The sequence below is a fragment of the Oryctolagus cuniculus genome, chromosome 18, assembly GCF_051225735.1.
Source record: "Oryctolagus cuniculus isolate XC-2025 breed Fujian yellow rabbit chromosome 18, ASM5122573v1, whole genome shotgun sequence".
NCBI lineage: Eukaryota > Metazoa > Chordata > Mammalia > Lagomorpha > Leporidae > Oryctolagus > Oryctolagus cuniculus.
In genome coordinates, this window is record NC_142884.1 from 65,428,059 (window position 1) to 65,440,973 (window position 12,915).

The 12,915-nt window shown below is 49.7% G+C and overlaps 1 protein-coding gene across 4 annotated transcripts; it reads right to left on the minus strand.

Annotated features, from left to right (window-relative positions):
• Positions 1-2,077: 2,077 nt before the first annotated feature.
• On the minus strand, positions 2,078-12,913 carry ATXN1L (ataxin 1 like). Of its 4 annotated transcripts, none has more exons than XR_016225403.1 (4): positions 12,789-12,913; positions 10,863-10,924; positions 7,411-9,643; positions 2,078-6,919 (listed from the first exon to the last, which is right to left on the minus strand). XR_016225403.1 is itself a non-coding variant. In XM_051846980.3 (3 exons), exon 3 carries the CDS (start codon positions 9,524-9,526, stop codon positions 7,463-7,465), a length of 2,064 nt encoding a protein of 687 aa, XP_051702940.1. In that variant the 5' UTR covers positions 9,527-9,643; positions 10,863-10,924; positions 12,789-12,913; the 3' UTR covers positions 2,078-7,462. The 4 variants fall into 4 exon arrangements, 2 of the variants coding, with proteins under 2 accessions (XP_051702940.1, XP_051702939.1); XR_016225402.1 differs by having other exon boundaries at positions 7,411-9,646; positions 12,789-12,911; XM_051846980.3 differs by having other exon boundaries at positions 2,078-9,643.
• Between the last annotated feature and the right edge of the window lie 2 nt (positions 12,914-12,915).

Here is a 12,915-nt window from a genome sequence, read left to right on the forward strand (position 1 = left end):
CTGGGCTTTTCCTGCTTTTTTTTTCCATTTCATTCTAGCGAATGCAGTGATCTAAGAGAGAGACCTGAGTGAAGTTCTCAGGCTCTGACTTCTGATGGCCTCCCCTTTCCTGAGGGAGGCTGCTCAGGTCAGTTCCGGCTGTCCAAGCAGAGGACCCTTACAAGCTAACAAGGAATAACTATGACGCTGAAGCAGCAATGCTGACTTTGTGAGAATCTATTCCCACAACCAAAATGAAGATATCTGCTATCCTAAGGATTACTAAAACCTAGCTTACCTTTTGCAGACGCACAAGCAGTAGAAGCCTTTCCTCATCACTGGCATTTTCTAAGGACTATGCAAGTCCCTTAAACTAGGTTCCCCAGCAAAACTGTCAGACATTTAAAATCTATTACAGATAGCAGCCAGCTACATCAGGGGGATATGTTCATAGATATGGCTGAAATATTAAGATCTACAGCACCAACGAGAGCATGTTTGAGAGAAGAGGGTTAATTCATCTTTTTTATTTATTCCCCAGAGCTAACACAGGATAATAACAACCACTGAGGAAAATGCAGAACTAGAGAGATAGGAAAACTCAAGTCAATAGCAGCAGAAGGCTACAGCAAAATGACTACTCTGGCAGTTCCTATGGCTACCAAATCACGCATGAGTCAAGAGCTGAGGTCATTTCTAAAAAGCTTATGTGATGGTGCAGAATGAACACAGAGCTTTGCTTTGCCTGCACCAAAGCCTGTGTACAGTTTAGATAATTATAGATCTTAAGGTCCAGAGGAAGTGCCCTAGTTAAACTGTAGCCAGAAAAATAACTATGCCAGGAATGTGGACCTCTTCCAATATCATAACAGGGAAATGTGGACACCTCTCTGACCTCTGCAGATCCAAAGCTGTTCATAATAATTTCACCTGACCCTCCCTAAATCAGGGCTAACTCCTACCAAACAAGCTGAAATATTTGTTCTGGAAAACACATTTAAAAGAAAATGATTGGCTGGTGCCACGGCTCACCAGGCTAATCCTCCGCCTGCGGCACCGGCACACCGGGTTCTAGTCCCAGTCGGGGCGCCGGATTCTGTCCCGGTTGTTCCTCTTCCAGTCCAGCTCTCTGCAGGAGTGCAGTGGAGGATGGCCCAGGTGCTTGGGCCCTGCACCCACATGGGAGACCAGGAGGACGCACCTGGCTCCTGGGTTCAGATCGGCACAGCACACCGGCTGCAACGTGCCAGCCGTAGTGGCCACTTGGGGGGCGAACCAACAGAAAAAGGAAGACCTTTCTCTCTGTCTCTCTCTAACTCTGCCTGTCAAAAAAAAAAAAAAAAAAAAAAAGATTACTTAATGAATCCAAATGCCTCCCACAGAGCACCATTCTAAAACCCATCTCTTGGGATGCTTCAAAATGGTTGTGTGCTCACTCTATGCCAAAGATTATTCTGAACACTTGACATGGATTTTCTCATTGAATTTTCTCAACCACCTCTCAGTAAATAAAACTCAGAAGTCAGATGGTTGGACTTAAACTCCCCTGCCATTTACTAGCCTGTGACTTAGGGACAAGTGATTTAACCTCTGTCTTGCTTTCCCCCATCCATGAAATGCAAGTAACTACTAGCAACAAATGATATGTTAATACACATAAAGCACTTCAGATAGTCTGGCATGCAGTGAGTGTTCAGTAAATGTGTCTGAGTCACTATCATATAGCTGAGTGGCTACATAATAGCCACTTACCGATTACATTGCTTTCTAAGAAGCAGTAGCTATGACTGGGGCTGACTTTTTCCAGCAATTTCTGGCAGTGTTCCTGAGTGAAGAATTATGGAAACAGCAGTGATGACAACCACAGGTTCTTGGGACTAACTTCACCAAATCAACAGGTAGACTTCCAATTTCTGAAACACACACCAATGACCGTGCTGTCCATGCTTCAGGCCAGCTCAGGCCATCTGCCCCAAGCTCAACCACACACAGGACACCATCTGCGTTCCTTTACCAGCATGCCCTCAAAGCATTTCTAATCCCCACCCAGTGACCACCGTCTAAGGCTGGGATAGGAAGAAGGCGCAAACACCAAAAGGAAAAGCTAGTAGTTTATATAGATAGATATATAGATATATAGATATTGATATATATTGTGTTTACATAGTCCACAAGTTAAATGCAGGTATCCATAAGAAGAGCATTAACAATAAAAATACAATCTGTGTGTAGCCAAGTACAGAGACTTAAAATGGTAAAACAGCAAAAAGGATCTCACAAAAGTACAAATATACAGTACAAATTGATTTATTTAAAACAGTTACAAAAAAGCACAACAAAATAGAGATTATCCTTAGAATTATTAATGCTTTGTTAAAGATCAGGTAGGATTAGAGGGTAAGAAATGGTATTGGGTGGGGGGAGCACCTGACTAGTTCTAAGGCTTTAGATACAATGCAGTTGATTACATATTAATTCAGCCATTACATACTGGGGATAGTAGTTGGGGGATCAGAAATTTATCTACAGGAAACTCCTACACAGATCCATCCAGACCTCCCCAGTGCCGTCCTTCTCAACTCCTTAGGACCCTAAAGCCACCTAGATGACAACATTCGCATCCTTCTTTCTCCACCCCATTCCCTATCCATATAGTCTTCCCTCCCCTAAGGTGCTGTGCAAGCTGAGAGCAGTCAACTCTCTGCAGCTGGAACATATACTGTTTTGGCTACAGGGATCCTGTATGACTAGGAAGGTTGTAGGGACAGCCTTATTTTAATACTTCAAGTTAGCCATGAGTACAGCCGGTCTCTTCCCCAATACAATCTAGATTCTCTTGACTGTGACTATCAAGCAAGTGAGAGATCAACCCTGCCTTCAGCGACACCAGCAGTGCACTAACCACTCACAGCTCACAACTACGTGCAAACTCCCTGTCCAGGGGGTAGGTGTAAAACCACCGTGTCATCAGTGCGCTCTTTCTCTCTGAAGAACCTCAGTCCCCATGACAGTCATAAAGACAGATAAATGCTTGCAAGTTTGACAACAGGTAAAGGCACATGGGCTGCTGCCACATACACTGCAGACAGGAGCCCAGTCTGAGGCCACTGTCACTGCTGGGCACCTGCAGTACAATGGCTATGGGATCACACAGACTTTGAGTTTGCAATCTACCAGGGGAGGATCTAGGCTTAACAGGAGAACTAATAGAGAAACCTTAGTGTGAAAAGTGCATTTATTACTACTGTTCCTGCTGGGGAGGCTCAGCAGAGCAAACTGCACCACTTCTCCTCCTTCCGCCCCAGGCACTGTGCATAGTCTGCAGGAAAGGAGAGTGCAGCCAACTTGAGCATCCCGAGGCCAGTGTCCTCTTAGCCCAGACCAGGCTTCTGGCCCAAAGATGGATCAGAGTTGAAAGAGCAACTGACAGCTGCAGAGACCCAGATGCTTATTTTATTATTGCATAATGTGGGAGACCTTCCCTACCCCGGGGAAGCTGGAAGGTGAAGTCTTCCCAGCAAAGAGCTATTTAATAGATTCCTGATTGACATCCAACCTAGTACGGTTCAGGTCTCCAACTGTAGTGTATATTTTTCCCCATCTGGAAGGTATTGTAGCTTCAGTGTGGTTTAATAAACTTAGCCCTAGAAGGCTAAGCTATCTCCCTGGAACTTAGCCTCTGTCCTATTTGCTGACCTAATCTCCCATGGCCAATTCAGTTAGTCAGGTTATCTTTATTCCAACGGACCCAGGTCCTTTCCCAGTCACTCCATGTCCAGCCTTCAGCTCCAGTGTGATCATTCAACTCTTCTGGATGCCTGCTTGTGGCAAGTTTCAAGCACACCACCAACATCCTGCGCACCCCACTACAATCACCTATGATGCCCTCTGGTAACAACAGAACTAAACCCCACCAAAGGGGCTATTCAGTCAAACTTCAAACCCTCTCCTACCCCAAAAATCCACAACTAGAGCTAGATGAACCTCACTAGAAGACTGGCACAGGCGCTGTGATGCCCCCTCATTCAGTTATTAAAACAGCACACAAGATACCACAAAGGAAAGAAGTAAATATAACAGAAAACACCCACTCATTAAGACCTACTTGATCCTTCAAGACAGTGAAATCTTTGGAGCCACAGGACTCCTGACAGCACTGAAGCCATATCCCTTTGGATTCACCAGTCCACCAGCAGCATTTCCTACCATCCCTATTTGACATGACTGTGCCATAAAATAACACTGGCAGAACACAGGTAAGAATGGGCATGAGGCCTGGATTTAATCTACATTACCAAAAAAGACATGGAGGGACCGGGAATTATAGAGGGCAGCAGGCAAGACAGCAAGCAGTAGTAGCAAAGCAGCACAGAGCAAAGCTCTTGGTGTTGCAACCAACTGGGACCAAGAGAGAAGGGTCAGGCCAGCTCTGTGGGGCCCCCTCCCCTGGACTCACATGCTTGGCTCTTTATTCCCAGAACCCCTTCTTCCCTGCCATCCCCTCCCCCATGGACACTAATCTTCAGGAATGATGATCCAAGACTTGGGTTACTGCCAGTCATATACCAGGCTCCCCTTCTCCCACATCAGTATCAGCATTTCAGTGCTGTGCCAGCATTAGCAGTCCCCCTTTCCACACCTAAGCACTGGGAATGTCCTATCACTGACAAGGGTCTGGCTCTAGTCTGTCAACTGCCCATCCCCCAAAACCTCACAACTTTCTTCCTGCTAAAAAATTCTCTAAAAACCACTCCATGTCTCTTGCAAACTTAGGAAATTACTGTAAGGACGAATGGACACACCACAGGTGATTCTTAATTCTCATGCCTGGAAGAAAAGACTGAACAGAGGGAAAAGGCAAGGATGGTATCAGCTCTGACCGGGGTTTACAGCACAAAGCTCCTTTGCCTGGGGGAATTATACTTCATCAAAGACACCTTTGCAACTCGACAAAATCAAGTCTTATGCTATGTGTGCGTGGCATGGTATCGGGGAGCTGCTGGTATTGCTTCTCCAGCAAGGGACAGCAGAGGAACAGCAGCAAAAGGTTGGGGACCAACTTCCCAAGGCTCCCAAGAATTTCTCTGTCCAGGGTTCAGCAGAAGTTACCAGGCTGGGAAGTCGCAACTGGCCCAAGGGGAGATGATCTGATCTAAACTCTTGGCCTGAATCTGGTTAGAGATAGGCTGGCTCCTATAATGAAGAAGCTGTTGCTTGTCCTTGGAGGACATTTCTTGATCATCTACTGTGTGCACGTCACTGGATTCAATTGATGAGCCTTCCTATGAGGAAAGACGCTTGTGAGAAACCCGTACAAACAATAATCCCTAGGGAAGGAGAAGCTCATGAAACAGCCAGGGATGAGGCCTCCTCCCAAGGCTCTCGTCTGAGGGGATTTCCTCAAGACTCAACCCCACAGGCCCCCACTGTAGGTAACAAGCCCAAGTAAGCAGCATTCAGAGAGAATGGGGGGCACAGAGAGAAAAGGACATGATCCCAACGCAGCACAAGGTTGGTGTTGGTTCTGGCAGGAACCACAGGGTGAGCAGTCGTGGTCAGGCCCACAGCTTCCTTGGATGAACCCCCAAAAGCTGACTGACCAGGTAACTGTTCTCAAAGAGTGGAGTGTAGGGCTTGTAGCAAACAAGCAGCTTCAGTCGCTCTGTTCCCCCAGGAGAACAACCTTTAGCACCTGAACACTAAGAATGACTCCATTCTCAGAACTTCCCCTCCTCCCAGGAGGTAGGTAAAATTATTTATCCCCATTTGGCAGCTGGGGAGGAAGTGAAAGAGCAAGGTCATAAGACTTGCCTAAAGTCTTTTTGACAGAGCAGACATCAGATCTCAGCCAGTCCAAGCACATCTATAAAGGAAACGCCAAGAACCTAGGAGAAGCCTAACCAGAGAGCTGGGTGTAAGACAATACCCTGAGTTGCCTTCAAGAGTCTAAAGACCCAACCCCCCAAAACAAACCAAAACACAAAAAAATGCTCATCCACCTAAAAGTCGGTGGAAGAGCTTAACTCCCAATACCCAGTGGAATCTCGCAGTCCAAGCCAATGCTAAAAGACATACAGGGGCAAATGCGAGTAAGACATAAAACACTCACTGCAGAGGAATATACCACAAGATGAAACCTACTTCGGGCCATGAAACATTATCAGGGTCATTCTAGAACCTTGGAGCTGGCGGTGGGAGGGGACGGCTTGCAGACGCCTGAATGTTAGGAGAGGCAGTGGATTAAGATGGGAACGGCTGTGTGAAAATGCCAGATGGCCACTGCCCAGCCAAGGGCATGCACCCTGGCTCAGGGCACGGTTCCCTTCTTGTTTCTTTACCAAGCTGTTTGACAGAAGAGGAGGGGACATGATTCTGAGTTTTTAAAACCAGAGATTATAGCTACAGGGAAATCAGAGGTCTTGGTCAGAGTGGACAGCCAACTGTGCAGAAGAGGAAAGGCAGAGCAGCCACAAACGACGCCCAGGCCACGACACCATGCAGAGGTTAGGGCAGCAGAAGGGTGGGGCAGCGCAGGCACTTAGGCACGACATAGACAGAGGACGGAGGGGCACGGCTGCCTGGGGGAGAGGGTCCACTGGTTCCTTCCAAAGTCACCCTTTCCAACTAGAGACTCAGTGACATTTCAGTCTGCTTGGCATGCTGAGTGGGAGGAGCTTTGCTAGGCCAGCCACCTTTCCAGAAGCCTTGCCTGGAGCCCCATCGTTGCCTGGCTACCAAGTCTTTCTCTCAAAGTCCTCTAAATGGGCCCCCAGCAAGGCAATACTTCACGTCGAACCCTGGAGGGGCTTCTTTCTCTTCTGGCCCCCTAGAAGCCTTGTAGGAGGAATGGTGAGGAGAGACAGGAAAGGGCTGAAGCAGAGGATCAAGCAGAGTCCTGTAGATGACGGTGCTCCTCCCCCACAAACCCAGCCATAGACATCTGTAACAAAATCACCCTTTAAAGTGCACATCTCTCACAAGACGGGTTCTGGGTGGGAACCCTCTTATTTCCAATCTTGGGGCCTCCTGCCCTCCCACCAAAAAATGAAATAAAGAAAAAAAATCTTCAGACAGTTTAACTGCTACTATAAGCTGTGGATCATCATTTTTGGCTCTTTCATTGCTCCCACCCTCTGCCACCAGCTCCCAAAGCCTGGACTTCCCCTCGCAAGAGCTAGGGACGGGGAGGAAAGAACAGGGAGGCCCTGATTTTGGAATGTTTCTTACTCTGTGTGCACCCCCTTCCTTTCTCAGCCCAGGCCTGCTGTGCTCTGTCACAGCACCCTCTGGGGCTGTTCTGAAAGGATGCCATGGGGGCAATGAGCAACAGACCCTGCCTTGGGAGGCCACTTTCACACCTCTTCCCCCCCAGATCTCACTGCCAAGAGAGCCTTTCCCTGCTCAGCGTGTGCAAATCCTCTGCCCGCTCACCGTGAGGCTCAGCTCTGGGGTTAACGCCCCAGGCCTGGTCTGGAAAAGATGTTCATTTTCCCGCATTGGAACGCCCTTCGATGGACAGCTTTACCTCCTGCGGAATGAAAGAGGGACGGAGCATTGTAGCCCGTGCCTCCTCCCCTTGCATGCTGTATCTTTGGAAGTTCGGGGCTGGCCAGCAGGCCTGAGCTCCAGGCTCAGGCTGGGAGGACTCTACCACCCGAGAGCCCTCTCCCGCCGGCTGGCTCTTCCCCTCACTGTCACATAGCTCTCTGGGTCCCAAGACCGTCCTCTCAGGCCTTTCGCGGGGCCCCAGCTGGCCTGGAGGAGCGCAGCCGGCCTGAGAAACTGAGTTACTGTTCAAGCTCTGTAAACTGATAGAGATGCAGACATCTCCCACCTGTAGCCGATGACAGGGCAGAGAGAAGAGCTGTGCAGTCCGCCCAGGGCTGCAGGAGGACCAACCCTGGCCATATACGAAGAAGGGGTGCTCGGGGGGCACCTCGATGCTCACTTTGCTCTGCTGCTCACCAACCACGAAATGCAGCAGCACAAATCCAGGCCACTGGCTCTCCTGAATGTCCACAACCGTGCTGGAGTCAATCTTCAAACCCCCGCTCACTTCGGCACTGCGCACAAAATCCTGGGTCTGGAGGTCCTCCACCCGCTTCAGCTCCCCTGTAGCCAGCTGGATGATGGCGCCTTTCATGAAATGGGAGGGCAAGTGAGAAGAGGTAATGGGGGGTGGTGTTGGCTCCTTGTCTGGGAAGGTGGCTCTGCCCTGCACGTCCAGACTTGATGCCACCAGGATCTCCGAGCCCACAGGCAGCAGGCCTGGGTCAGTTCCAGTGGGCACCAGGTTGCCATTGGCTACAACCATTGCTTTGGGTAAAGGTCTGTGTTTCAGCGGTTCCTGCTGGGATTGAGGGTAGAACCCACGGGCCTGATTTTTCTCTGCCAGTTCTGCAGGGTTCTTGGCTAACCCTCGCCCCTCACCCTGATGGTCAGGGGCATGATGGGACAGGTTAAGGGGGCTAGATTCATCCTTCCTCTGAGCTGCCACCACGCGATAGTCCTGAGAAGCTAAAGCGCCAACTACCCGCTGGACCTCAAGATCGGTGTCTGGGGTTCCTCGATGTGCCGGCGCCACCACCTCCACCCGTGGAGTCTGAGAACCTGAAAACAACTGTCCATCCACCACACATTCCACCACTGGCACCAGTCCTTGGCCTTCACCCTTACTGTTGGGGGACTCAAGGGCTTCACTTTCCCGTCTTACTAAATGTCGCTCTCGTCTCTGACCTCCATTGGCAGAAGCTGCTTCCAGAGCAGACTGGCCCTCCTGAGGGGTAAGAACTGGGCTGGCACCTGCTGGAGGGGTTTCATGCAAGGTATACCCAGCAGGTAACCTGGACATCTGATAATAAATGGGCATCCGGCCCGGAGCGAGGTCCAGTGGCTGAGTACTCGAATGATGTGGCAACTGCCCAGATGGGGAGGTGGCAGAAGGGGTTTTGTTAAATGAATGGGCTGGAGATGAAGCCTGGGGCGAAGGAGTAGCTTCTTCTGCCAGGAGTGAGGCATATGGCACAAAGTGTGGGAGATGAGAGGTGGCGAGGTTGGCCGAAGGAGAAAGGAGGGGACTTGGTAGGAAATTAGGTGGCACAGCGTAGGGAAGGCTGTAAGGAGACCCGATAAACTGCAGTGAGGTGGACGGCAGCTGAGCATAGTGAATTGGGGGATAGTGGATTCCTGGATGTTGAATCAGTGAAGACGCTACATTAAACGTGGGGGGCAAAGGGCTCATGTTTACCACGGATGGGAGGCCAGTTGGTGAGAATGTGGCAGGTGGCACAGCCACCTTGTACAGCATGCCATACTGGTCCACTGTCAGACCAGTAATGGCCTCAGCTCCATCATTCCCCAGGCTGACTCTGGTTCCTGCCTGGCTCTGCCCGGCCACCACAACCCCTCGGGACCATTCAGAGGCATCGCTGGAGGGTGTGTGGTTAGTGGAGCAGCTGGTAGTTCTCCCCATATCCTCGGTGGTCACGGGGAGGTCTCGTTTCTTTGGTGGAAGGCATTCCTGACTCCTCTCATGAACAGGTTTCATATTGCTTTGTGGTGTTCCTGGAGCTTGGAAGGGGTCGGCTTGCTCCTTGGGGCATCAGAAGGGGCTTCTCTGTGGCTTCCCTGCACCCCTCTCTGCTGCTGGCTGGGGCGCCCACATCTGCTAGGGAATAAATCAGAAGCAAAGAAAAGTAACCTAGGGATGAACCAAGTTAAAAGAAACAGAAAGAATTGCACCCATGGAAGAAGCTGTAATAAAAGGTACTGCTGGAAAAAGAAGTATAAGAAAAGGGGTAAACAAAGAGACTGTCACCCACTTATCCAGCTTAGGACATGACAGAAACAGGGAAATCACAAAGCACAGAGCCACAAGGACGAGCACTGAACAATGCAGAAACAACCCAGTGGCTCCACAACCCCCAGAAATGAACATCTTCAGGATCAGTCATGCCTCTCCTCAGGACCCTCTTTTCAGTCTTGTCTCTTAAGGGGGTTTTGAACACCATCTTTGCTGCTGGCTCTTTCTCCTAAGTTTCTCCTTTTTCACTAAAGACTAATATACCATCTCCCTTCCCTGAACATATGACCTCATCCTTGTTTCCTTTCCTCAGTCTAAATTGGGTGATGACCTCACCTACTCCCATCTCTTCCACCCAAGCCTGGCTCACCTCTTGTCCTCCTTTGCCTGATATCTCCAGGTCCTCAAGGACCTGGGTGTCAGTAAGGCCTGAGGTTTTCTTGTCTTTTTTTTTTTTTTTTCCAAAGCCTTGCTCCCTAAACATGCTATGAAACATAGTATCTTCTTTGCCCCATGAAATACTGCATTCTAACTTGGGCAAAATGGGAAGAGTGATTATACTAGTTTAGTCTACAACTTGTTTCTCCTCCTCCCCAAGTAGCAACAAAACTGTTATGACTTCACATAGACTTCCCTTCCCCTGGTCTAACAAAAATTATTTTCTTCTCACTGAACACCTTCAATCTGCCTTCTTTATTCACTCCCTTTGTTCCTCTGTGTTCTCTTTTGCCAATGGCTCCTTTTCCATTGCAGACCTGCTCTAGGGCCCACTTCATAAAATTCTGGTTCCACTCCTCCAAATATGCCTGTTTCTTTCTATCCTAGGTCTATAGGTTTCATAACAAAGTTCTCTTGCCTTCCTCTTACTGTCACCTTTCACAAACGCTTCTATCCACTATCCAAAAGCATCTTTTTGGTCTGAACACTTCAATGCACATGAACTTTGTCACCTAATTATTCCAATCAGGCTCCCATTCTTTGGCTTTGAAAAGAGCTTTCTGTGATACTACATTCTGTTGTTTTTCCATTGTGGCATCCCAGATGTTTTTCTGCAACAAGGAATCCAAAGTGCCTGGATTACCTGAGCTCCCCCTGGTGCTTCTGAGCAGCTGTAATGAGTGTCCTCCCGGGTGGCTTGGGAGCCTAGAAGACGAAAGAGAGATGGAATAAGCAGAAGCCTGACCTCTGAGCCTCTCCAGCGTCATCACTGAAAGGTCATTCCAATGCCACAAAGACATGAAAGTCACAATGAGCTCTCCTCTCATCCTCTTCTCCAGAGGTAGCAACAATTTATCCAGAGAGCCAGGGCAGCTGAATAGAAAAAAGGCCATCTCATAAACGCTAATGACGTCTCTGGGAAAAAAATGCCCATCTGTCAAACCTCACTGTTTTCCCTTAACATTATATTCTTTATTCCCTGCTTGTGCCTACTATCCGAAGGTTAAATTTACTTCCAATCCAAAGTTCAGTTAAACGCAGGAGACTTAACATTGTTCCAATGTTAACAATGGGCAGCAAGGAAAACCAATTCCACGGACTTTACCTTTACTCGGGATCTATAAAAACAGATTTGATGGTTATTTAACTGAGAAAAGATGCACCAGTAGAAAAAGAATTTTGTTTCTGGGGCAGAAAAAGAGGTCAAGGGGGAGTCACTCAAGGGGAAAGCCTTATTAACAAATTTTCAGATTTTTAAAAAATGGGCTCGTGTGTGTGTGTGTGTAAATTTTCTGTGTGACAACGTTACACCAAGTGATGAATCAGGTGTGATGGAAACTGAAAACATCACCTTGATCCTCATGCAGCTAACAAGGGGGAAACAAAACTACCACTGAGCTACCCATCTGTGAATGCACACTCGCCAGAAAAGGTACAGCACTGAAGCCCGCGGAACAGAGAAAGCAGTACAGATGAATTCTCAGAAACTACCCACTGTCCTGTCCAGCTGCTACAGAACCCTGCAAGCCTCGACCCAAACGGAAGGCAACATTTCTGTCTAAAGACTGGCACGGCGCTGGCATACAAAAGAGTGGCAAGATGGGGAACCATGGGAGAGAACCAAATCCCCAATCCCACAATACACCGTGGGCACAAGTCATGCACCCTTCTCTGCCGGCAGCTTCAGTAACTGAAGAGCACTTCGCTTTTTCCCATCTTTTCCCCATACAAACTGGGGTCACATCTTTAAATCTCAGAATGACCCTTGCTCTCTCCAACTAAAACGTTCAAGAAAACCTGCTTTTAGGTCACGAGGGGTTAGCAAGCACAAATTTTAAAAAATGAGAGGCAAAAGGTTTGCGGGAAGGATAAATAAAAAGTCTGTGCGCCGGGGCTGCACGACGCAGGACACATTTCAGAATCTGAAACCTTGGCCTCTGATGGCTCAAAGGATTTCTCAAGGGGAAGACAAGCTTGTCACCCCGACTGAGCTACCGGGCAAGGAGGACCGTTCCGCAGGGCTGCCAAAGCAGTTAGGAGAGCTGGGAACGAAGCCCCTCATCACGCTTTTTGGAAATCCAGAGGCTGAACCCAGCCAGAGTCCCGAATTCGCAGAGGGCAAGAGGTGAGCCCGACAGAATGGGAGAAGCTTGGAAGAAACGAGGGGATATGTCTTCCCGCGATCCCGCAATCCATGCTCCAACACGAGTAGGGCACCAGATCGGGAATTCTGCGTTTACAGAGTGGAGGTCGACCCTTCAAGCAAGGTTGCAGGGGCGAGGCCACGCAGGCGACGCTTCCTTGTTTGGCGGCCCCCTTCCCGCCCCGCAGACTCGGACAACTCTGGCCCGCGGAGGTACAGCCGGGGGGGCTCCGCCTTCCAGGCTGTGCCGTAGAGAAGCGGGCGGGGGTCTAGGCGCGGCCTCTTCGCTAACTCTGTCCGCTGTGCTCGGCCCCGGCCCGGTGAGGCAACGGGCTGCTAGGGGCCACTTCCTCTGGAGCTCCGAACCTAGGCCTGCCTGACCTCAGGGAGGCCAGCCTGGCGGCCACCACTCCTGGCGACACTCACCGGCCCATCTCACAGCGCTCCCAGGGCTCCTCCCGCTCGTCCCGGAGCCGCCGCACCCGCGGCCGCCGCCATCCCCGGCCCCGGAGCCGCCCCACACCCAGCGCCCCCCCCAGCCGGGCGCCCGGAG